Raw genomic sequence first — 24394 nt, 5'->3', positions numbered from 1 at the left:
CATCTGGGGTTTATGAGGTGCGACCATGCCTTATCACACCATATAGATCAAAGGAAAGTGGGTCATTAATGTCATTATCATATAGCCATTGTCCATATTAGTGCAGTATTTGACTTTATGTCATACATCCACATCTACATTACGATACCCCCAAATAACCCCTTCAGGGGCAAAGTGGGGGGGGGGGGGTTGAGGTCCCGGGCTAAGGCGGGCAGGCCTCCAGCCTGGCACGTAACGACTCAATGGTGGGAGCCGCTAAAACGTTTGATACAGTCGTTACGCATCACATGGGCTTCCATAGATTGTTTAGCATGCATATCTAGTGTGCCAGTTGCGCCGCTGTCGAAAATTTGAATACCGGGTTTATATGAAGATTACAGACCCGCAAAAGCCATGAAAGCGAGTTTATATGGGAAAAGAAGGACCTGTAAATGGAGCCTTCTGATTGGTCGACAGCATCTCGTTATACGACAAGGTTTTTCTTTATCTGACAGTACAAGTCATTTTTGCCGGGAAAAAAAGCAGAGTTTTATCCAACACGAAAAAGCCCAATTTTGCCCATTACATTTGACAATGGGGTTTGGGGCCTGGGGAAAGAGGGACCATCCACTTAAAATGGGGTTAGAGGTCTGCAAAGGGAGGGACCATCCAACTCACATTGGGATAATTTTTCACATAATATTTTGACATTGGTTGAAGGGTCTGGGAAAGACGGGATCGTCCGTTTCACATGAGGGTCTGGGAAATGAGGGACAATCCATTTCACTAGGGGCTGTCTAAAAAGGAGGAACAATCCATTTAATCAGGTTATGGGTGTGGGAAGGGAGGGGCCATCCATTTCACACAAAGAAGGGGCAGAGCATTTATCTCTAAAGGGAGGGACCATTTAATTTCATATGGGGTTAAGGTTGTGAGACAGTAATGGGACAGTTCATTTCACATGGGTCTGAGAAGGAAGGGACCATACATTTTGCATGAGGTTTAAAGTCTGGGATGGGAGGGCTTTAGAGAGGGATCATGCATTTTAGGTCAGGTTGAGGGGAATCCATTTCATGCCAGAGAGGATGGATAAAGGGGGAACATCCATTTCATGCCCTTTTGAGGGCGGGGAGGGAGAAAGCATAAATTTACCTCAAAATCTAATATTTGATATAAACTACACACCTGGTTTCAAACTGTTCATTTGATAGCAGTGCTTAACAAAACAGAGGAATGCAAAGTGTACAATGTGTTACAAAAAGGCACAAAATTGCCAGTCGAAAGATGCGCAAAGATGTCCGTCATTTGTATCAGCTGATGTAGCCCATGGGAAATTTTCAAGCGAGAAATCTTTGTCATGAAAGCAATGGGAGCAACTGTATTTAGAAGTGTACTATCAAGGATAGAGCAATGACAACTTTAATATCACGTTTTGAGTACTAGTACATCATCATTTTGATTGGCACACACAGTGTAATATAGCCTTTAAATATAGCCGTTTAAAAACTTACTACATACAACAAGATATACTGATATAATATCAATGGTTTCTCTATTTTTTTTTTTTGCAACATACATGAAACCAGCAAAGCACTCGGAAGCTGACATCAACTTACATCATAAAAATAGCTACAAATTTATAAACAATATAACGTTGCCATTTATTCATGTCTATCAGTCACAAGTATAATAACAGTTACCAAAGTCATACTCCAATAGCAAACACATGTATCTGATAGTTAACCCACTGTTTTAGTCAAATCACAATGTGCAACTGAAAAATTTTCAAATATCTAAAAGTAAAAGGTAAAAAATCAGTCAACCTCAGTTAAGGTGATGCATAATTATTTTTTCAAATATCTCAAGTATTAGTGCAATGTACATGTAGCTTCACTTAACACCCAGCGTACATGGCCAAGCACACCGAGTCAACCCGACTCCTCTCGATGTGTGTGTTGGGTTCTTTTAAATGTACAGACTTGAGGCTTACACCAGAGGCTCTCTCATACACGGGTCCGACAGCTTTACATCACCATCCGAAATGACGAATGCAAGCCCTTGTCCTAGGATCAAACTCTGGCCCACGGATCCACGGAATTTGATACATATGGCGAAGCAACAGGGCTGCATTACCGCTTGCACCATAGGGGCAAGCATCTACCAGTAATGTTACTGTAAATCACTTTAAGTTCACGGTAGCAAAATTTCACTGTGTTAACAAAAATTGACATTTTCACTGAACTTTAACTTCACGGTGGTAGAATCTGATTTACAGAAAGGATGTGTGGAGAAATCATATGTAGGTTTTTCACGGTAATGATAAGTTCACGGTACAGAGGTGACAGTGAAAACAGTGAACTTAAAGTTACAGTGAAAGAAACAATAATTACAGTATATGAAAGATTATAATACACTTGATTAACTAAGTGTCCACAATTTCACAAAGCCTGTTGAATAAAATCAACTAGATTCATCTCTCTTGAATACATATATATATATATCAATATATACAAATAAAATATTCATTCAAGTTATATATTGGTCAGTTGCTTGATATTCTTATCATATAAACAATATTGACACATGCACAGTATTACTGCAAACCTACACCCATCATTTCATAATTGGCGCGTATAGCACAAGTCATTTTAAACTTCAAACAAGTTTGGCTACATCTATCAATATAAGCTGTCGGAAAGTTTACAAGTTTCAAAGGTTCTTTCTCAGATATGTAAGGTACTTTTCCATAGCTGTACCTGCTAGTTCATTATCACTAAACTGTGGTAAAAATCCGTGGAAGCTGCGTTCGTAATAATCGTGTTCAACCCTAACCCCAGCGTTCCGAAGCCTTGTAGCGTACATCACGCCATCGTCCCTCAAAACATCGTACTCACACGTCATCACGTACGTCGGCGGGAGACCTTTCAAATCAGCGTCGTCTGCCATCAATGGGGCAAAACGTGGATCCAAAATGGTCGCGATGTTCGGAATCTCGGGAAATTCGATATTCTCTTTGTTAACAGGTTTAACGACTTTTGGGCGCAGATTTGGGCGCACCATTTTGTGATCCACGTACCCAGCATACTGGGATTTCTTTAACTGGTCACTTGTGTGGTTGTTGGCTTTGAAGGCTTCTCTAAAAGACTGGTCATTGTTAAGGTACCAAATCCAATATGCTACCATCAAATCTTTTGTTAAAGTGTTGAGGTGACCGTGGTCAAGGTAGGAAGGTGTTTGAAAGTCGATAGCTTGCAGGGCTGGGTAGAGGAGTGCCTGTGTCTTTAACTTAGGGAGACCCTTTTCTTTAGCGAGCGCGAGAGTGACGGCTGCGGCGAGGTTCCCACCCGCACTGTCCCCGCTGATGCCGATACGTGCGGAATCGACGTTGTACTTCTCTGCGTTCTGGAGGAAGAACTTCGTGGCAGCAACGCTGTCGTCAAACGCAGCCGGAAACACGTGCTCAGGAGCGAGTCTGTACCTGTGAAGCATAAAAAAAAGTAACTTTACTAACTTCTAATAACACAAGTTAACAAATTTGTTAACAAGCTTCTTCGACATTTGTTTGCAATAGTTAACTTGTATATGAGGTACTTAAGAAGTTGTCAACAAGATAAGGCAGAATTCTGGACACTTCCTAAGAAGAGGAAATTATCTACATAAGGGCCCATCGACCATCCCTCTACAGAGACGGGGGCCGATACAGACTACCTGGTACCTTTGACCTGTTCCTGACATTATACTTCCACTCAGGTCACGTGATGTAGGCTTGGGGTCAAATCAACTTGAGAAGGATCAGAGGACTGATCGAAAGCTTGTTAGTAAGAGCTTTACTGTGTGTACGGAAATAGCGTGTAAATTTATCAATATGTCAATTACCGTCAAAGATGAGCCTTCATACGAAAGCAAGAAAAGTTAATTTGTACAGAATCAGATACTCACTCCACAGACACCACAACTATCCCCAGCTCCTTGGAAACATGGGCCGTCAGCTCATCAAAGGCATCTGTATTCAACAATCCAAAAAGTACAAATATTGTTCTTAAACAGTATCCTTACAAGGAAAAACATGGTAAGATTTACTCTACAAGTAGTTGTTATTTTGAAATTTATTTCACATTTTTCATATGTCTTGTCAAGTGAATAAAACAATACACTTTGTATAGCCTGGCATACAACTCATTAAACATCTTTATTTTCAATTTGAAGGTAAGCAAAAAGTGATCTCAAACCAGTTTAAGTTTAACTCACTTAATTAAGAGCTATTCTTCCACCGGTTGTGAAAGAGAAGACAGACACTATATACAATATTTACAAGTTCATCGTACCGGGGAAATTCCCCTAGCTCTTTTCGTCAAGTACATGAACCGTGGCCTAACATCTCGTCCTAAGGACTGCCACCCTTTCCGGTAGCGTGCAAGTTGGATGATGAGCGACACAGCTGCATGCCTGAGATTCGAAGTGACGAATTCTAAGTTCAGAGGCTGAGGGCCTCTAACCACTGGACTATGCACACTTAACTGCCATGACTTACCGACACTCAGTATAGTCCAACCACCTCCATGGATGTACACTAGACCCGGCACTTTGCCGCTACTCTGTCCTGCGGACACTGGTTCGTACACGCGGACTCTGACCCCGTCAAACGTGGTGTCTGTACACTCCAATCCTTCTCGGTAAGACATGCCAGTCCTTATTTTCACGCCAGCGTTTATCAGCGCACCAAGGATGTATCGTACGTTCTGAGGTTCAGTACCTATCCCAAGGTACTCTCCGATTTTGGCCTGGAAAACAAAGCAAAAAGTATGCTTTAGTAAGAGACTGATTTTTTTGTCAAGATCTATTCAGATTGTCCTATTTCACTTTAAAAAATCACAAGGACAAGAAACTTTGTTGGTATGCCCTAATTACTGTCATACATATCTATTTTCAGTCTTTGATACACAATATGTCTAAAATACACTGGTTGCGAGTTGTACTCACAAAAGAAAATAACCCAACACACTTTCAAGAAGAGTAGAGGATTGTATGATTGTCCAACAACACAAGACATGGCTGCATTGCAGCTACTAGCTTTCAAAACAGCATTATGTTTTGCCTCAGTCTGAGTTTCTGTATCTATATAGCCGGTATAACAGCTCTTCGGAGTAACACACAAGCTTTGCAGGCACGCAGTGAGGCAGCAGCTGGTTATACAGTAGAACACTGAATGACCCGTCACACTTTATATCTCTGCACGTCTAGCTACAAGTGTTCCATAAAGCTATCTAGTATGGATACGTCGATGAACGGTTATAAACCTGCTGTTCAACTGATCTTGCTCACAGTCACTGACGAAAAGTAGTGGATGCTACTTGAAACGTCTGACCGTTTCCAAAATCATATCCAGTTGTTTGAGTAATTGCTTTTTGGCGTATCTAGTATGGATGTCCATGACATGCATACTTGCAATTTCCACTCTAGGAAAAAACGAACTTTTGCAAATAAGTTTGATAACTCTGGTACTTAAAGGTTTTGCTGCTTTTAACATTTCACTTACCACAGGCAGTCCTGATTACAAACAACACAAATTGAGCACAAAACAAGTCATGACCATAATGTAAACAAATGTTCAGTCCTAGCGGTAGACTTGAGAGCTGCAGGCACCACAGCCACACTTACAGTACCTGCTTCATGGTTGAATCAAGGGGACTCATCACAGCCGACAACAAAAGCAAACTTCGGACAATGTTTAAAGTAGTGAAGGCAAATGTACCCAAGAACTTTTTCATAGACATTAGCTGCATTACAATTCTGTCATCATATGCTATATGGAATGCACGCCACTGGGAAACAAACCCTTTTTTTAAATTTTGGTGTGTAATTTCGTTGTGTAATTTTATTTGAAAATTTTCAATAAGTAAAAAAGTAAAGCAGAGGTGAAGCATGAACCTTTTTCAAGTAGCTAGTGGTAGTGCAATGCAGCTTTGCTATGGCTCGCGTTTTTTATTTTACTACTACCATCAAAGTAAGTATCATAGTGGACCAGCCCTTACCATGTGGCGTACTGTTCTCATGACGATCCCGAACGATGCGAACAGCGTTGGTTGCGGGATGTCCGGCGGAACTGGCTCGTGACTGTAGTACGCCAGCAGAACCGCCACCACTACAAACACCAGGGCCGCCTTCACTACCATGGTTCTGTCTGGGCAACACAAAGAAATACTGTAAATACATTTAAATTTGCAGTGATTTTTATTTCACAGTGAGGAGAAAATGGAGTGTTCACAGTGGTTTGGAGTTCAAGATAGTGCTATTGTTGCATACTGTACAGTATTGGAAACACCGGCGCCTTTAGTAATTACAGACAGCCAGTTGGAAACCACCTGCTAGCGACTTGGAGAGGGTGCTACAAATGAACAAAACATTGTGATGATATACGATGTATATAAACCTTATATATAGCACTTGATAATGTAATAATGTACAATGTATATCATGTCACGCTTAGACAAGGAGGTAGACAGGGCCGAGGCAGAAAACAGAACAAAACTTTTGCAGTGGTTTTAAGTTCGCTTTAAAGAGATCACAGCAAAATCCCTCAACATAAAACTACTGTGAACTTGACTGCATTGATTTTGCAGTACACTGTTATTTGAATACTTAATTGTAAAAATCAGAAATATTATTTATAGACACAATATTACTTCTCATATTCATAAACACCACCATATAAAGTTACATTCAGTACCAAATTAATCATCATCCACCCAGATATCAAACATCACACAGCAAAGACAGAATTTCCTTACTTGACGGACTTTTCTGATCAAAATCTTCCCAAAGTCCTCCTTTTTCTCCTCACTATGACGTTTTAGGAACTAAAAGATCCAAAACGACCACGCCCCCTACATGACTGAGGAACTGAAAAATTCTGTAACAAGCAAACTAGACTTAGTCAAACGTTAATTTGGTCAAAACATTGGACTGGATAGCTACTGGCCCCTGTATGCAGGGTGCTCTGAATGTCTTTTCCTCCTGTAAAGCGCCAAAAGAAGAAATTATCCCATCAACTTTCGATTCGGGTATTTCCAAGGATATCTATCAAGAGATGTTGCGTCCTAGCCCCCCACCCCCTTCCAACACAGTAACATTCCAGCCGACAGTATAACTATTCATAAAAGACACAAAATGTCAAACAGACGCTATGGAGGAAGTACCATGATATTCCAGTCCCCCTGTGTCCGTCCAACAGGTGGTTCTTAGCCCACACTATGGCCCATTTGACCGATAAGCGCACAGCAAATTTTGTCACTGACTCGGCAAATATGGTTTCTGCAGCAGCTGTGCAAAAGCGCCTCTTGCGACTTGAGTGTGTATTGCACCTCAGAATCTACCCAGGATGTCTAAGATTCAAGAAAGGATTATATCTGAACATTCAAGTGCTCTTTTATGTTTCCTGGTGGTGAACGTAGATTTTTGACAACTTTTGACAATCATGATTGGGAACAAACAAAGTGTAACGTTAATTCATAAGTAACCCCAGTTGTGGTACATTGTATAACGTTAATAAGTGTTCGGTTTGGAATTGAACTTGAAGACTTAGTTTGGAGCTATAGCTAATGGGCCCTAAAGTAGTTCACTGAGCTAACTGGAAGGACGGGTTCTTTCCCCTCCCCTCTTGACCCTGATTTGAGACCAGAACGTTGGCTGATTTTTAAATGATCCAATCCACAAGCGAGCGCCTCTCATTATCATTTCCGCGTGTCACTCCCATGTCAGAGGTGACTCACAATAAGCTCCAGAGCGACCAGACAGGTTCTACTTCATTTCATGCAGAGGTAATACCGTGGCGGATCATCGATAAGATATCTCTAACATTGTCGTCCGATTTGTGCCTCACAGGTGGGGATACATTTACCGACAAATTCTAGATCTTTGAGGAATGTTTTCATTGCAATTGCGACAGAGAAATTTGTATACATGTATATATATAAAAGAGCGTACGCCAGGTTACCATGTTGTCCTTGGTAGAGCTATGACATAGTACAATGAGACCGTACTTCCTTTAAATACGTTGGAGTGGAGTTGAGATAACTTCAACGTGTGTGATAGCATATAGGTCCCTTGTCACATTATTAATTTCTAAATACACGAATTCCACCATCAAAGATCTTCATTCATAAGCAAGCTTTGATGTTTATCGGGCTCAAATGTGGCCTCGCATGACACAATAGTGCCTCTTCATTACCATAAGTAAAAAAAAAAAACCGGTTAGACTCCATTTGATACAGATGTCATTGCGTGTGGCCTCACGCTAGTATAGACTTTGTCATTATCACTCATGCGTTTAACGCAAAGAACTTTGGGATTAAGGTGCTTTTCAAGTCATTTCCAAGATGCTAAATATCACCAGCTTTGACGCAAGCTAAGAGTTCAGCCGCTAGGTGTGTGAGTTTTGACTCAGCATTTAGAGTAGGGCGTAAAGAGGCTGACTGAATTTAGCGTCATATGTAGCTCCGGAATTCAGCATCGAGCGTTCTCGAGACGCCCCCATGCAGGCCCCTCTCAGGGAGGTGTCCGCAAAAGTAGGGATGCAACATAACATCAATAGTTTTGACGCAGAACTAGATAGTTGAATCTTGTGTAAAGTCTTGAAGCCTGTTGGGAAGCCTCATGATTTAACGTAAGTCGTAATCAGCTCTGAGAATTTAACATAATTCGTAATCGGCGGCGAAAATGTTGCGTAATTCGTAATCACTACTCCCCCGTGTAGGCCCTCCTTGATGCGGAAGATTTGTTGTCCGTTCTCGACTCCGTAGGTTTCTGAAAAAAGGTTGAATAATTTGCCAAAGGCGTTAGCTAGACAGAGTTGCCATTTGTAACCAATTCTGTACTACAATAATGGCTCGCCAAGTCCAGTGATGAAATATTCTAGCCTCCGTTGCAGGCTTCTCGCACCGGCGATTTTTCAACTTATCCGGCCAGATTCTTTGGCTGGGCGGCCGTATCTGCTTGGAGACCGTATCTGCTTGAGGCCCCGTATCTGCTTGGGATCCTGTAACTGCCGTCCCACACGATCCCAAGCAGATACGGGGCCTCAAGCAGATACGGTCTCCAAGCAGATACGGCCGCCCAGCCAAAGAATCTGGCCCGATAAGTTGAAAAATCGCCGGTGGGAGAAGCCTGCAACGGAGGATAGAAATCTTCCCCCTATTTCGGACAATGTCTACTATTTTTCAGTCATGGTGTGTTACGCCGAATGACGGTTATACGGTTGACGAAATGAAATTCAGATTCTGCTACAAATGTTTCAGCAAGTTTTTTTTCTCCCTAGCTACGTTGTTCTCCCCAGAATTAGAAGCAGGGCATTTCACAAGTCGGATGATGCCCCTCATAGTAGGCAATACATTTAATGTTACGCTTTTTAAAGAAACTACTAACCATAAACGATGTTATGTTTTAGCTACTTTCTATAAAAGATGCTCTTGAACAATCAATTCCCACGTATAAAAAAGGAAGGTGGTTATCGTGGTGGTACACTTCATATGAAAATGGAAAGATCTAGGTTTCATTTATCCGTATGGGTCACAATATAGTAGCTCCAGCTATCATTAGCTCCGGCTATTATGGTGGCCTGCGGGTCAGTTTGGTTTGTCTCCGGCTCAGACTTAGACAATTAATCCATGATCAATTAGGTATCGGAGGTTTTACCATTCGTGAAAAACTTCTACTGTATCTGATGGAGTGTCGCTATGAAGCGTTGTTGGTTTCAAATACAGATTTTACCATATAGAGGCTAAATGTGATTGTGTTGTTGCCTTGTACTTTCCCCCAGAAAGACATGGCGGCAGTGAAAATGACCCTGGTGCTTGTGGCGCTGGCGCTTTTCCTGGCGTATTACGGTGACCAGCCGGTACCGGAGGGTATCGCAGAGCCACATTGGCCCGCTAAAGCGAAGATGATAAAGAGAACGGCAGCGCGGAATCTGGTAAGGGATGGTCTGCTCGCATTGTTGTTGTGACTCTCGTTAAAGGCCCACTATGTAACATTTAGCGCAAAAATTGAAAATATTCTTATGAACAAATCTTAATGCAAGTGACATGGACAACCACTTTTCAGCATATTCCCATCATTATGAAGCACTGATAAAGCAGATTTTCCCTGTTCAAAACTGCTAGAACTCTGGTAAGGAGGTTTGGTGTGGTGAACTGTAATCAGGCACCCCACTGGGCAGTTGGCTGATAAGCCATGTGTGGCCACACTGCCCCAACTGTCAACTGGCCTTGTATTCTTTGAAAGTGCACAGTTTAAAACTAGTTTATATGGTGCAATGGTGTTGTAACATTCCTTCCTGAGTACTGGTATGTCATTCTACAAAGTTTATTCAACTTACTATGTAAAGAAATGGTAGGAAAATTGACTGTCTGTATTGAGTAAATCCTACATAGTGCAGCTTTAATACTAACCCCGGCCGCGTGTATTCACAGTACCAAGCGACGTATGCCGATCAGAAAGAATTCATTGGATTTGTGTTACCCTTGACTTTATAACGAATGTAAATATCATGCAAAGTGTACAAGTAAGACTAAAAAGACAACAAAGTAAAACAAAGCGTAAAAATATTCGTTTTTTATCGATGAAATTGGTCACCAACAGGTCGCAGGCTCAGTGAGATACCTATCGAGAGTGTGTGTGTGTGGTTGGGGGGGGGGGGGCGGTGGTTGGGGGGAGGGGGGTTGGCTAAAAGTGCCCGCGCCAACTTTGACATCTTATAACTACCAAACGACGTATGCTAGGACGACCAAACTTGGCGACCTAAGATTTTTACCTAAGATTTTGTTGGCAGCAGTTTTATGATATTGGTATAAGTTTATAATTTTTTATGTTGCCATGGCAACGGGTTTCTGAAAGACAGGCATTTTATACACAATTCACTAGTTTCGGTTTAAACAATGATGTTTCTAAGTTTTTCTTGCCCATTCACTCTAGTTTTCCGACATGTATAACATCATATGTAATTAAATGTAACTTTCATGATTAAGAATTCATAAATTATGCTAATGTCATGACGTCATCGGTAAAAATCCAAGATGGCGGACCCTATTTTTTAGGTTTTATAAGGGCTTTCGCCTTCAAATTCATCACTATCTAGTATTTTCTTAACCAGAAACATTTAGATGAATGTTCCTAGTGTATTTGCATGGTGTTTTGGGGTCAGAAGTGGAAAAAATGAATTTTTAAGAATTTCAAAATGGCCGATCCAAGATGGCGGATCTCAAGGGATAGCTAAATACACATGACGTCATTATATTTCGTCATTTTGACGTCAACGTAGTTACTATTAACGCCAGGTATCTTGGCATACCTTAACATCAATAAAATACACCTTTTTTGTTTGAATACCTTTGTTATTACGGGAATTCCCTTTTAGCCAATAAAATCGCATCGATGGCTTCATAATTATATTACGTCATAACGTTACCAAAATTACAGGAATTATTAAGATCTACATGTACACCACTCCCTGCAAATTTGGTGATGATACACCATACCGTTTGGAAGTTATGGGGGGGGGGGCAATCCCCCCCCCCCTCCCCAGTCCAAGATATCCCAAAAAAGCCCAGTCTAGATAGGTTTAACGCCTGTATTCTTTGGGCTTTTCGTCTAATTTTTTTCAGGCTAAAATTGGAGAGTACATCGGCGTAGGTACGGAGGCTCAGAACTTCCGGTCTATCCTGTCATGTCCATGGACGAACATGAAAATTAAAGACGCTGCTTACCAGGATGGATTGAAGCGTACGAACACCGAGTTCAACGGGGTTAAAGTCCGTATTTATAGCCCTCCGTCAGCGGCCAGGAGTAGCAGCAAAGTGCCGGGCCTGGTGTTCATCCATGGAGGCGGCTGGGTCCTGGGTATTGGTAAGGCACCCTTCATTTCCGCAAGACGGTGATGGCACTGCGACCTCGCTGCGACCGAAATTTGATTTGTGTATTCATTCATGATTGAAATATCATTAAAATGTACCGGTATGACTCCCCCATGAAAAATTGAGCTATAGTTTTGGGTGTGTCTGTCTGTCTGTGTGTTTGTGTTTCCGCTCTACTGTAGTCAGCATAACTCAAGAACCTCTTGATGGATTACGATGATATTTGGTGTGTGGGCGGGTGTTGTGAACCCAAAATTCAAGGTCAATTTTGGGCCCCTGGTATGTGACCTTGGTACTGCAGCAGAACTTCCTTTTTTGTATCTTTTGACCTGGACGTGCTATGGTCTTTGATTTTTTGGATGGCAGATAGCTTGTGATGTAATAAAGAAGTGGTGTAGGGTTGGGCCCCCTAGCAGATTGCTCTGGAACTACAGGGGCGTTATTAATATGAATAACTGAACAAAGGAACGACGGATTCAAAGTTCCATGATATTTAGTATGCATGTAGCGTAGACAGGGATGTACAGAATGAAGTGCATATTATGCTAATCGGGACTTAATTTGCATAACTAATGCGGAAAATCTATATTTGCAGTGTTTTCCATTATAAGACTCAAATACATGAAACTTATGTAGTTTATGGCAAGTGGACCATCAACAGATATCAATTATGCAAATAATTTCCTAATTTGCATAATTAATGCAAAAGCGCTATATTCCATCTTAGTGGAAAATGATAGGACTGTCATGTATAAGTTAGATAAAGGTGTTCATGACCAAGCATATATTGTGTAAATGTGTAAGTCATTTGCACAAACAGAGATATGACGTCTCTGAACTCTTGTTTTATCTGTGAAATTCGTTGCTTTGAGCGATCTATCAAATTCTAGGTCGCAGTGCGGTCGCAGCGAGGTCGCCGTCCAAGTGGAACTTGTGTTCTAATCCCTGTTTTCGCTTTTGTTGCGGATCCGCAAGTTGTCATTATCCTTATCTTAGCTGGCTCCAATGTATAACCTTAGGTCGAATGATGAATTGTTTTGACGATGCTGAGCGAAGTTTCCAAAACTTACATGTTCCATCTACAGATGCTAACGACCAGGTAGCCTCCCACCTTGCTAAACAGCTTGGAGCTGTCGTTGTGTCCGTGGAGTGAGTATTTACTAATAGCTTTCTTTTGTTTTTGTTTGTTTGTTTGTTTGACATAACTCCTGCATGAAGGCGATGTTGATATATGGCACAATGAACCCCGGACATTTTAATGGCGTGTGTTCGTCAGAATCCCACCACTGACACCAGGTTGTAGGTCTGGTACTAGCATTTCTGGTATTAGGTGCATGGAACTTGTAGACTGTAGCCGTTAGTATCTTCCTATGTCTTAGTGAATGAAGACCTTTATTACAATTTTATGCAAAGACTAGGTGTAACAGACCGTTCGGTGTAATATGACCAGCTGCTGCCGCGCCGCGTGCCTGCGAAGCTGGTGTGTTACGCCTGATGGCGGTTATACCGGCTATATAGATACAGATACAGATACAGATACAATTCATAACAAGACATGTCTAGTTTATTGGATAGGCGTCTTCTCGCTTCTTGGTAATGTTGAAAATGTACGATTGTATGGGTTTAGCATGAGTATGAGGAATAGACGTTTTTACTAGTGCTACTCATAGTTCTAAAGTGAGGGAATGATTTTCCATGTTACAAGAGAGCATATTTCTATTATTTACATCGTCCAATCTACGATGAAGCGCACTTCATCTTCTACCGTAGTTCAACCTGTCAATTTTGTACCTCTAATGATAAACAAGCAAACAGATATCGATATCTTTTGCATTATCTTACAGCTATAGACTCGCTCCTGAGCACGTGTTTCCGGCAGCATATGACGACAGCGTTGCTGCCACAAAGTTCTTCCTAAAAAATGCAGAGAAGTACAACGTCGATTCCTCGCGTATCGGAATCACCGGGGACAGCGCAGGAGGCAACCTCGCCGCAGCCGTGACTCTCACACTCGCTAAAGAAAAGGGTCTTCCTAAGTTAAAGACACAGGCACTACTTTACCCATGCCTACAAGCCATCGACTTCAACACGCCTTCTTACATCAACCATGGCCAGGTGAACACTTTAAGTAAAGATCTAATGGTATCGTTTTGGCTGTGGTACCTCAACAATGACCTGTCTTTCAAGCAGGTGTTTGAAGCCAACAACCATACAAGTGACCAGTTAAAAAAATCTCAGTACGCCGGGTACATGGATCCCCAAATGGTCGACGTTACACAGGTTAAGAAGGAAAATATCAAATTTCCCGAGATTCCAAACATCGCGACCATTTTGGATCCACGTTTTGCCCCGTTAATGGCAGATGACGCTGATTTGGAAGGTCTCGCACCGACGTATGTGATGACGTGTGAGTACGATGTTTTGAAGGACGATGGTGTGATGTACGCCACAAGGCTACAGAAGGCTGGGGTTAGGGTTGAACACGATTATTACGAACATGGCTACCACGGATTTATTAATCTGTTCGATGTTTATGAGTTAGCAGGTACTGCTATGCAGAACTGGCTGGCGTATCTTAAGAAGAACCTATAAACCTTACTCATTCGTTCAGTTATTCTATCAATTGAGACATACCTGGGTAAATTCTAAAGAGATTATTACAAAATAGCACGTCAGCAATTGGGAAGTAGTGATTAAGAAAGTAACCATTCAAAGATGATCTATGGAAGCATGATAAAATTAAAGTACGCTAATATTAAGCATACCTTAGTGTTATCAAAGAGTGTGACCGAAATTGTACAAAGCAGATACCAAATGAGCAAATAGATATTTCTGAAAACGGATGCTAATATCGTAGATTGCCAAAGTCAATTCCTAAGATGTGAAATGAACAAAAATGAAGAATCTATTATACTCGGTATACCATACTCTGTGTGTTAAATCATTTGTTCATCCTTCCTGACCACGTAGATTTCATAATGAAGGCAACTTTTTTTGCCAACCATTTTTTCATTCACATGCTCTCATCAGTTTTGGGGTTCCACGAGGATGTCATTCATGTGATAGAATCAACATGGCGTAAGATTCTTTTGTGGCCGAACAGGTGATTGAAGAAAATCTACTTTTCCAGTAATAGCAGTGCTGTTGGCTTCATGTTATCATTAGTCATTCAGTTCAGGACATATTCTAGCGGCTTCTTGACTTGTCAACAATTGTCCCGTCGCCTAATGTTATAAATCTATAACTTAAAATCATGACGCACTACATTTTTATATTGCAGAGGAGTAGAGTAGAGTAGGAACCTTGTCTCTTCACAATAGTGGTTATGAACTGGTGGTAGCATTTTCTGGTTGTTCTCTTTAGTTTTATGCAAGACAAATAGAAATCATATAAATATGACTATACTGTAATTCTTGTTTCCTTCAGATTAATTTTATGTTTACTGTACCGTGAACTTATCATCACCATGAAAAACCTGTTGTAACTATTTATGATTCCTTCACACATCCGTTCTGCAAGCAAATCACTTGCCACCACCTTGAAGTTTAAGTTCAGTGAAAATGTGAATTTTCCTTACACCGTGAACTTTTGCTACCGTGAAGATGAAGTGAATTACAGTATCTTGTACGAGTTGAATATCAAGCGATTTGAGCCTTTTCTATCAAGAAATGTAAGGTGTCATGAGAGCCGAGTGCCTGTTGTACCATAATAAAGCTGACAATTCATTCCTACTGGTTAATACTTCATCTTACAGATAGTTCATTTAGACCCTTGTAGTGCCTAGTGGCGCATAGGGCAGCACGTTTCCTTGCTGTTTCAGTAGCAGGGTGTATTTCTACATGGAGGGGTTGTTAGCTCTTCCACTCTTACAGACAGCGCATTTTAGTAAAACTCTTTTTGCAATCTGTGATAAGACTTCAAAAGTACAATTTTTTAATGAACTGACAACCTCACACACTCACCAGTCACCACCTATGTAGATCTTTAATGAGATGCGCAGCAGTTGTTGTTCCATATATGGAGGTATTCTTGGTACCATGTTTACAAACTTCATAGCAGAACAAAACAACAAGCTTCTGTTACCTTTGGATAATCTCTCGCATATTTGTTGCTCTATATGTACATGTATTTATAATAACAAAACAATAAGAATACACCAGGATATCCAATGAACAATCCACCCACATCAAACACAAAGTTAAGTTGTTAAAATCCTCCCACACCATTAATATTATTGATCTAAAGGGCGGTGCCCATCTCCGTTTCATAGCCCTGGGCCACACTGTGGTGCAATCACTGTAGCAGGGGGCTAGTCCACTGGCAGTGAAGTGTGTTTAACTTCCATACTGTTTCAGAAGTATGTACCATTTTTTATAAAGTCTTTGGTATGACTCAATGCACCTCTTGTCCAGAGGTGTCCTACCTGGGGCCTGAACCCCAGTCCTTCTGGTCCAAGTAATTTGAACCAGATGTGGTGAGAGGCAGAAGGCGCAGACCACTACACCACAGGGACACCCCCATCAAACACAAAAGGAAAACTAAAAAATTCCCTTAAGCATATTTCACCTTCTAGATATTCATGACCTCATCCAGGAAGACTAGTGGTGTTCCTTAGGGCACGTCACTGATTTTCTCAATAAAGTCAGAGTCAAAGTCTATCTATGTTATTCTATGTACAAAGCCCTTGGGCCATACAGTAGTGCAAGCACTACATCAAGGAGCTAGTCCACCGGCAGGTTACACTGATACACGTCATAGCTGTCATAGTGTGGCGCAATTGGTCGGGTGTTTCGCCCAGAACAGAGAGGTCCCGGGTTCAAAACCACTGCTGTGCCCTTGGGCAAGGCACTTTACACGACTTTCCTCACCCCACCCAGGTGTGAATGGGTACCTGACTTCGGTTAGGGAAGGTTGTATTGAGGTCACCTGCTGGCGCCGAAAGGCAGCCGCCCAGACCCTTGCGACAGTTCCACAAAGTGCAAGTGTGGAACAGAATATGTATCTGTTGTGTATTATGTGATTGTAAACCCTGCAGCAATTCAGCATTGGCTGCCATTGCAAGGGTAATTTCTGACCAATAAACCATTATCATTATTATTATTATTATCATTATTATCATAGCTAGATATATCAATCATGCCTGAAAACCAGGATTGCTTTGGCCTGGAGCTGGATCCCTTCTACCAGTTTCTTTACCACCCTGCCCCAGATTTCTGAAGGCGATGGTCTCAATTCCATTCTGCTTGGGCTCACTGCTGCCAGAACCAAGCGATAATGACCTTCTTGTTGTTGAACAGGGAATGAGGAAAAGCACGACCACAGACAGAAAGACGAAGATGCCAGCGGCGTAGAAAGACATGTCGTAGTCGCCTGTTGCGTCATACAGCCAACCTGCCGACACGACAAAACATAACTTTATTGTCACTTAGTTGCAGTTTTAAATGGGTCTGCAGAAACAGAGGTATACTTTGTAACAATGGCATCGAGGTAAGATTGTAAGGACCAAGATGTGGGCATACATATCCGTTTTTGTCAGCACAAAAAGGTAAAGCTATTTATGGCGAAAATATGAAAGTTGTACAGGCAACACTAGCCGTTCGGATCAGGAAATGTTCTCAATGCATTTACATACTTAGTATGATTTTTACTAACGACGTATCACTTCGCCTACCCTGTAATGGCATCCTCCAAGCAGGCCCGATATGCTCCGTTCATTACCTCCCATAGCGGCCCTGCCCTTTCCAGCCTGTGAACTCGCTTCTGGCGACGTCACCACCAAAACAGCTTTCAGCCAATCAGAGGGTTGGCTGAAGCTCATCTATAGCAAAAGCGCAAAGGACGCTGGGATGCTATCGACCAATGAGGTTACGTCTTACATCGCTACTTTGGGTTCAGAGCAAAATAACGGCTGTTTGTGCCGAATAAGGCTAGCTCATTAACTATTCATGAGCACCTGTCAATAACGTTGCCAGAAGCGAGTTTGCAGGCTGGAAAGGGCAGGGCCGCTATGGGAGGTAATGAACCGAGCATATCGGGCCTGCTGGGAGGATGTGTAATGGACGCTTGATAGTTTGAATTTAAAAAAAACTACAAGTGATTATACAGCTATGAATACCTGCAATAGGTGGCCCAAGTAGGTTGCCCGCCCCTTCGAAAACAAGCGCCCACCCAAGCCCACTGGAGATCCTGGAAGCACTGCTGTATAACCGCACCATTACAGCTATAAGTGCGCTAAAACTGGCCGAGAAAAATCCGTAGAACACCATGCACGCTACAAGGTCCGTGTAGGTTCTCCCGAACGGTATGGCGATGTTAAGTATGGCCAGTCCGGTGTTGCCAATCATGTAATAGTAGACCTTACTGATGTGTATTCTGTCCGACAGCCACCCGTGTAACGGCCTTGACACCGCTTCTAAGATGCCCAGAACTGACAGTAGAAAAGCGGCTGGAGTCTTGTCCACTCCAATGTTTTCAGCATGGGCTACGAGGTGTACAAAAATCATCGTGTTGCCAAGCGAAGTTCCAAATATCGACACACAGTAAAGAAAGAAAGGGCGGTGTTTCAGTAAGGTCGCGTCAAACGCTTCCAAGGTTTTCGCACAGTAAGGAACGAGCCTTTTCTTTGGCTCTGTTTCAGTACTACGTATACCCTGGGGTTCGATGTTGCCTCTTTCTTCCTTGCAGTCTTCTTTAAGATGAATTGGTCTCATCAAGGCACCACAGACACAGCCGTGTAATGGTATCCCGGCGGCAACTAACAAGGCCCCTCTCCACCCGAATTCATCTATGAGGAACCGGTACAGTGGAGGAAAAATGAATATGCCGATCCCGGTTCCACACACTCCGATTCCATTGGCTGTGGCGTGCCGCCTGTCAAAGTAGCGTCCAATCATAGCCAGGCTTGGGGAGTACATCAGAGAGAGCCCAAATCCTGAAGAGAATATAATGTGGAGAAAATCTTTGATAGAGGAAAATTTCAACTGACTCGTTCAGTCTTCAACACCTGCCTGGCTTTCTGCATCTGTGACGTCAGCAGTGGTTCAAATGTTGTTCTGACAACCTTTGACCCATTGATGACGTCACACTTGCAGAAAGTCACGTGTACACAGTAGGGGTGGGTACCGGTACAAACAATTCAGGTCCGGTCCAGGTCCAGGTCCAGAGGGTCAGGTCCAGGTCCGGACATGTACCTGTACCTGATTATAGTAGTGTCGCAGTACATCATATTTTGGAGAGCGAGACACACGCAAAAGTCTCCAAACGTCATGTCTGGAACGATATAATTTCTTAGGTTTGCACTTTGTCTCAAAATTATAATTATACTCTTCTCGCCGTCTGTTTACTAATCCTTTAAGTGTTTCTAGGTATGATTCACAACTAACGTCTTCGAAAACGAAGTTAAATCTGCTGTTTTGTATTTTCTTAGACCAGTTATGTGGCCGCCTGGTACTATGAATTTTCTAATCGGTCCATAGGCCGGTCCACTGATTTTTACGGACCGTTTTACGGTCCATTAAGAAATACCGGTTTTGTACCGGTACACGGTACCGGTACCCACCCCTAGTACACAGCGATTGGGTCAGACAGCTGAAGAAGCCAGTCAGTCAAATATTCCCGGTTAGTCCATTTTATATAGGAGAACAGTTTGTATCTTTATAATGATAATCAACTGAGATGAACGGGAAAAAGAACTTACAGCTTTGGTCATGATATTGAAAACAAAACTAAACTTATTCTTTGCTAGTGTTATTGGGAATAGATACACACAGACAATCACTGACCTGTCAGGATCCCCACGCTGAAGAACAGGTGTATCATCGTCTGAGCGAAGAAGCTGACGACAAGTCCCACGGCAGAAATAACGCCTCCTGCGATCATGACAGTACGGCAGCTGGTCAGGTTACTCAGCGCACCGGCAAAGAGAGCTGTATGTCATCACAAACTGTCAAACAGGTATTTTGTCCAATGCAAATTAAAGGTTTGTTGGCTTATGTGGTGGCCGCCATCTTGAATTGTGACGAATTATGACGTCACAGGGTCGCCATGTTGGATATGACCATTCTATTGGGAGGGTTTTTTTTGGGTTCGCTAATGTTGGGTGGGACCAGTTTGAGGGAGGGGTGTTTTTTCTTTCTAGTTTCCAAGCAGATGTTCTGAGGAAAAATCATAGCGTTCTCTCTTTTTTAAACAATCACACAACTATCACACATTCAACTCAAATAAAAAGAAAAAAATCAATATCAATTTATATCTATAAAAAGACTCCGTAATCGTTAAATTAACATGGCAAACCTGAAGTATATGTAGCACAGATACTTAACTCTAGTTGAAGATGAATCTCACTTTGTCATGGAATGCTCTAGATATGATGTTTTGCGTAATAAGTTATTCACATTTCTCAAATCAAGTACAACACGTTTTAAGACACTCGATGCTACAGACTGTTTCGAGTGTACATATATCTTTATATGCAACAACCCCACAATGTAAAAATAGGTAAATATTTACTAGTAAACGACTGTTTTGTCATTAGAAAAAATACCGAAACTAATGCTTAGCCCCACTCGATTATAACACTATATCAAAGACTTATGCTAGCCCTTATTGTATTGTATTATTAGGATGTTAAGTTTTATTCTATACTTCTATTTTATGTTTTATGGTTGTTGCCATACTTTGTACCGCGTACAATTGTCGTGCAATAAATTGCTTCTGGCATTGTTGATGAAATAATACAATAAAATGTAATATCAAATTCAACAGAATTTAAAGGATAACCATTTTAATTTCTCGTTAGGACAGTGCTCAACCTTAAATCAGTAACTTTCAGTGCACGTTTCACACTGGGTTTGCGGAAAAAGCTGGCCCTGTCTACCTGGCCTGTCTACCCTGGCTGTCTACCCTTTTTGGGCCCCAAGGGCATGCATGGAGTTTTTGCATCTAATTGGGTGGGCTGGATCATACTGTTGGAGGATAGGGACAGCTATGAGCAACTCCACCAACACTGGAAGAAAACACTGGTAGACAGCCAGGGTAGACAGGCCAGGTAGACAGGGCCAGCTTTTTCCGCGAACCCTTGTATACTCACAAAACATCAAGACAGCAGCCCCTAGGATAGAGCTGATAAAGGACGTGGTCCCGGCACTCTCCTGGAAAACCTCCCGGAACTCTGTGTAGAACACTCCAAAGGACTTCATGTTTCCAATCGCCATCGCGTTTATGAACAATGTGCTGATGACCACCACCCAACCCCACCCGCCATCTGGTGGTTTGTCAACGGATCGTAGTTTTGACATTTCTTCGAGATGAACGTACACACGGTCTTGGACACTTCTTTCTATGTTAAAAGTTATAATACAAAATCATCAAAATCATCAAAAAGAAAACGAAAATACCATATCAATACGTAGCTAAACTAGAAAGGACAAGTTTGTAGGCAAAGGCATAATGTTTAAATTCACATGTTCTAGCCTAAAGATGCTACTGCTCTGTTTATTCTTACGTATTTGATGACCAGCCCCTGTCCTACCACTTGCTACATGATGTAATTGCACACCACGGGTGTTTACTTCTTCACCATTAGCCATGATGACAACCGTATTGTACAGACATTGACTTCATTTTTTTTTTTGAAACGGAAGAAGAGGAAGAAGAAGAAGACGACGAAACTGATCAAAAACAATATAATGTCTTTGGACTGAGAAACGTCGTAAAGCCCCTGTCACACATTCAGGACCTCCTCACGACATCGCTCCTGACCACTGGTATTGCGCTGGGTTAGGAATAGGCTAGAATCCACCTTATTACCAACATGAGTTCGGAGACCTCAAATCTCCATGAAATATATATCATGCAAATTAGGCCCGCATTTGCATAATTTATATTCAACTATGTTCATTATCACATAACTTCCAAATGCCACAAGTATGAAATTCCAGTTATCTACCAATATGGAATTACAGTATATTCTCATTGATTATGCAATTTGGGTCTTCATTTGCATAACTTTTATTTGTCAATGTCCCTTTATTTCTCAGTTACATATGTTGTATTTTTGAACTGTAGCACCATTGAACGGAGTGGGTTTATAAAATGCCTCCATTAATCATGCAAATTAGATTCGATACGCCATTGCAGTTCCAGTGACACATACCAGGGGGCCCAAAATCGACCTTGACCTTTCTCCATCTTCACGTTCTTCAGTTATGCTGACTTTAAGCATCCGGTGACACACACATGCACGCACGCAAACACACGCAAAACACGCTCAAAACAATATCCCCATGAAAAAGTCTTTTTTCATGGAGATAAATACATCCTGTTACAGTATACAGTATAATGGAGCTTAAGCTCGCTCCTCTGATCGCATCCAAGCAGAATATGACTTTCTGGGCTATGTGAGTTAAGGGACAGCCACCTCATTCAGTTCATTTGCAACAGCTCGAAGAGAGACTGCTGCAGAGAAGAGAAGCCACAGGAAAGCTGCTGCTGCCCAGTCACCACCTACACAGGGCTTTACATGCCCAGCCTGCAGCAGAGTGTGCAGATCCAGGATTGGGCTTCACAGCCACAGGAGAGCCTGCAGAGGAGGATAACCTTCCCAGTAATCTTCGGAAGCGAAGAAACAGCCATCACCTCATTCAGTTGTACAAAATGTCTCAAAGTTCAGCGATGATTTCATATCAGAGTAGCAATTCCAAAGTAACCTGTGTCTTACCCCCCAAGGTCATATACGTACTGAACTATTCCCTCACAAAATAGACTTACGATTGTCTTGATCTCCGAGTGTTAAGTCTTTAAGGTAAATGTCCTGAGTCTTACTCCTCTGGATGGACTAATCCCTGAGTCGTCCTCGTCTTGTGTCGTGAAAAGCTGTCTCAAGATCAGGGCGTCAGATCTCCAACTGTTTCGCAGCCTCGGGTAAGTTTTTGTTAATCCCGTCTTTCTACAAAAGCAAAGGTTAAAGTTTCACACGTTACCTAAGGTGACCCATGACCGCTTGCTACTAAATTGACCCGGCCATCACCAATTTGTCATGTCTGTGTGAGTTTTGATCATTTGACACGAGAAATATTGTCTATAAATGCAGCAGTATTATTGTACTAATAAATCCACTGATTTGGGCAAGAAGTAGAGGTATATAGTCAAGACTAAGGTTTTTAAACAAATATAAGTAAGGTGACTATAAACAATATACGAAGCTGTGTATAAATGCTTTTTTAAGATGCGGGAATAATTGTGTATAACAGCGTATTCGAAAAATCAAAATAGCGGTTGATGAATTAACTGCCTTTTCAAACGTTACAATCGCCAGGACTTATTGACCTCATCAGTTGAGGACAATAACCCTTCGGGCTTTGACTGAGTGCGCGCCTCTGTTGACCTCTGTTGACTCTTTTTGTGTTCGCAGCGCTAGTGGCCTTCAATTTCGCAAAAACCGGTTTTACAATGCCTTTCCACTATGACTTGCACGAAGTGCTGTATGGACATATCTTGTGCTGTAGAGAACAAAATACGTTGTGAGTCTGTGAGACTTTGTACATGATAATAAACTCACCTTTGTAAGTCAGTTCACCACACAGACCTACATGTTCTCTATCTAGTCAAGAACTGTGCTGATCCACTGACATACAAATCACCTAATGTGACTAACGTCCCCTCGAACGCCTCTTTTGTAACAAAATCGTGATGGTTGAGTGCTCGTAAACGCTGTATTTTTGTGTGTGTTCGTAGCGTGGAAACCATACCATCGGCGGCTCCCCGATATCTCTACGGCGATGGGAGTGACCCCCGCCCGCCCAGACAGCTTAGCCCGCTCGGGGTGTTGGTTTACGGCCTTGGATTATATTACGTCGCCACAGAGGCGGCGAAACTACGGAAGCTGCGAAACTCTATATGGCAGCTAAGAAGACAATCTGACAGAAACGGGTCTATATAGCAGACTGGGCCTGGTAAAACACACCTAAGCCGACCCGTAGAGACTGGTGACCAGGCTAGTGTGTTCGGGAAAGCAGGGTCTTTTCTATGGGTTGAGACCTGCAAATAGATTATCTATTGGAACGTATGGTGAATGCAAGAGAAAAAAAAGACACACTAACTTCTTTGAAAGCTCGCGTATTTGCACTCCTACGAAGCTTGATTTTGTGTGACTCGCCGTTTTCTGCACGTGTGCCCGTCTTGTTATACCATTCGTCCGTGACCCCTACGTCACCGTCTGTGTCAAGATGTACGTTCTTACTCTTGGTAGGAGCATCAAATGTAAACATCTAAACGTATAATGAATTTAGGCAAAATTGGTTACTGACAATATTGTCACCACCGATGCGGCGAAACTACGGAAGCTGCGAAACTCTATATGGCAGCTAAGAAGACAATCTGACAGAAACGGGTCAATATAGCAGACTGGGCCCGGTAAAACACACCTAAGCCGACCCGTAGAGACTGGTGACCAGGCTAGTGTGTTCGGGAAAGCAGTGTCTTTTCTATGGGTTGAGACCTGCAAATAGATT

The 24394-nt window shown here is 42.1% G+C and overlaps 3 protein-coding genes across 6 annotated transcripts; 1 reads left to right on the top strand and 2 right to left on the bottom strand.

Moving 5' to 3' along the window:
• Nucleotides 1-2377: 2377 nt before the first annotated feature.
• Nucleotides 2378-7295, bottom strand: LOC136423165 (arylacetamide deacetylase-like). Of its 3 annotated transcripts, none has more exons than XM_066411214.1 (5): nucleotides 7176-7295; nucleotides 6012-6160; nucleotides 4511-4760; nucleotides 3919-3982; nucleotides 2378-3457 (listed from the first exon to the last, which is right to left on the bottom strand). In XM_066411214.1, exons 2-5 carry the CDS (start codon nucleotides 6150-6152, stop codon nucleotides 2689-2691), a joined length of 1224 nt encoding a protein of 407 aa, XP_066267311.1. In that variant the 5' UTR covers nucleotides 6153-6160; nucleotides 7176-7295; the 3' UTR covers nucleotides 2378-2688. The 3 variants fall into 3 exon arrangements, with proteins under 3 accessions (XP_066267311.1, XP_066267312.1, XP_066267313.1); XM_066411215.1 differs by lacking the exon at nucleotides 7176-7295 and adding an exon at nucleotides 6768-6917; XM_066411216.1 differs by lacking the exon at nucleotides 7176-7295 and adding an exon at nucleotides 6777-6917.
• A 412-nt stretch (nucleotides 7296-7707) lies between these two features.
• LOC136423138 (neutral cholesterol ester hydrolase 1-like) lies at nucleotides 7708-15284 on the top strand. Of its 2 annotated transcripts, XM_066411178.1 has the most exons (5): nucleotides 7708-7860; nucleotides 9794-9946; nucleotides 11637-11877; nucleotides 12971-13034; nucleotides 13730-15284. In XM_066411178.1, exons 2-5 carry the CDS (start codon nucleotides 9800-9802, stop codon nucleotides 14475-14477), a joined length of 1200 nt encoding a protein of 399 aa, XP_066267275.1. In that variant the 5' UTR covers nucleotides 7708-7860; nucleotides 9794-9799; the 3' UTR covers nucleotides 14478-15284. The 2 variants fall into 2 exon arrangements, with proteins under 2 accessions (XP_066267275.1, XP_066267277.1); XM_066411180.1 differs by lacking the exon at nucleotides 9794-9946.
• Nucleotides 15285-16492: 1208 nt separating this feature from the next.
• On the bottom strand, nucleotides 16493-22982 carry LOC136423446 (monocarboxylate transporter 13-like). The gene is made up of 4 exons (XM_066411589.1): nucleotides 20974-22982; nucleotides 19667-19810; nucleotides 18001-18816; nucleotides 16493-17276 (listed from the first exon to the last, which is right to left on the bottom strand). The coding sequence occupies exons 1-4, from the start codon at nucleotides 21179-21181 to the stop codon at nucleotides 17020-17022; spliced, it is 1425 nt and encodes a 474-aa protein (XP_066267686.1). The 5' UTR covers nucleotides 21182-22982; the 3' UTR covers nucleotides 16493-17019.
• Nucleotides 22983-24394: the final 1412 nt, after the last annotated feature.

This window comes from Branchiostoma lanceolatum, chromosome 17 (genome assembly GCF_035083965.1).
Source record: "Branchiostoma lanceolatum isolate klBraLanc5 chromosome 17, klBraLanc5.hap2, whole genome shotgun sequence".
NCBI classification, from domain to species: Eukaryota; Metazoa; Chordata; class Leptocardii; order Amphioxiformes; family Branchiostomatidae; genus Branchiostoma; species Branchiostoma lanceolatum.
The sequence above is the reverse complement of the archived record's forward strand: the minus strand, read 5'-3'. Positions and strand labels throughout refer to the sequence as shown.

Bases quoted from the DNA above. Each gene is read 5' to 3' on its own strand.
- LOC136423165 (XM_066411214.1), bottom strand. From the start codon at position 6,152: ATGGTAGTGAAGGCGGCCCTGGTGTTTGTAGTGGTGGCGGTTCTGCTG. The intron at 4,761-6,011 runs GTAAGGGCTGGT...TTTGTTTTCCAG, and splicing joins TGAGAACAGTACGCCACATG to GCCAAAATCGGAGAGTACCT. The intron at 3,458-3,918 runs GTGAGTATCTGA...TATGCTTCACAG, and splicing joins ATAGTTGTGGTGTCTGTGGA to GTACAGACTCGCTCCTGAGC.
- LOC136423138 (XM_066411178.1), top strand. From the start codon at position 9,800: ATGGCGGCAGTGAAAATGACCCTGGTGCTTGTGGCGCTGGCGCTTTTC. The intron at 9,947-11,636 runs GTAAGGGATGGT...AATTTTTTTCAG, and splicing joins GAACGGCAGCGCGGAATCTG to GCTAAAATTGGAGAGTACAT. The intron at 13,035-13,729 runs GTGAGTATTTAC...ATTATCTTACAG, and splicing joins GCTGTCGTTGTGTCCGTGGA to CTATAGACTCGCTCCTGAGC.
- LOC136423446 (XM_066411589.1), bottom strand. From the start codon at position 21,181: ATGTCAAAACTACGATCCGTTGACAAACCACCAGATGGCGGGTGGGGT. The intron at 19,811-20,973 runs GTGAGTATACAA...GATGACATACAG, and splicing joins GGCTGCTGTCTTGATGTTTT to CTCTCTTTGCCGGTGCGCTG. The intron at 17,277-18,000 runs GTATTCATAGCT...TCGTGTCGGCAG, and splicing joins ACTTGGGCCACCTATTGCAG to GTTGGCTGTATGACGCAACA.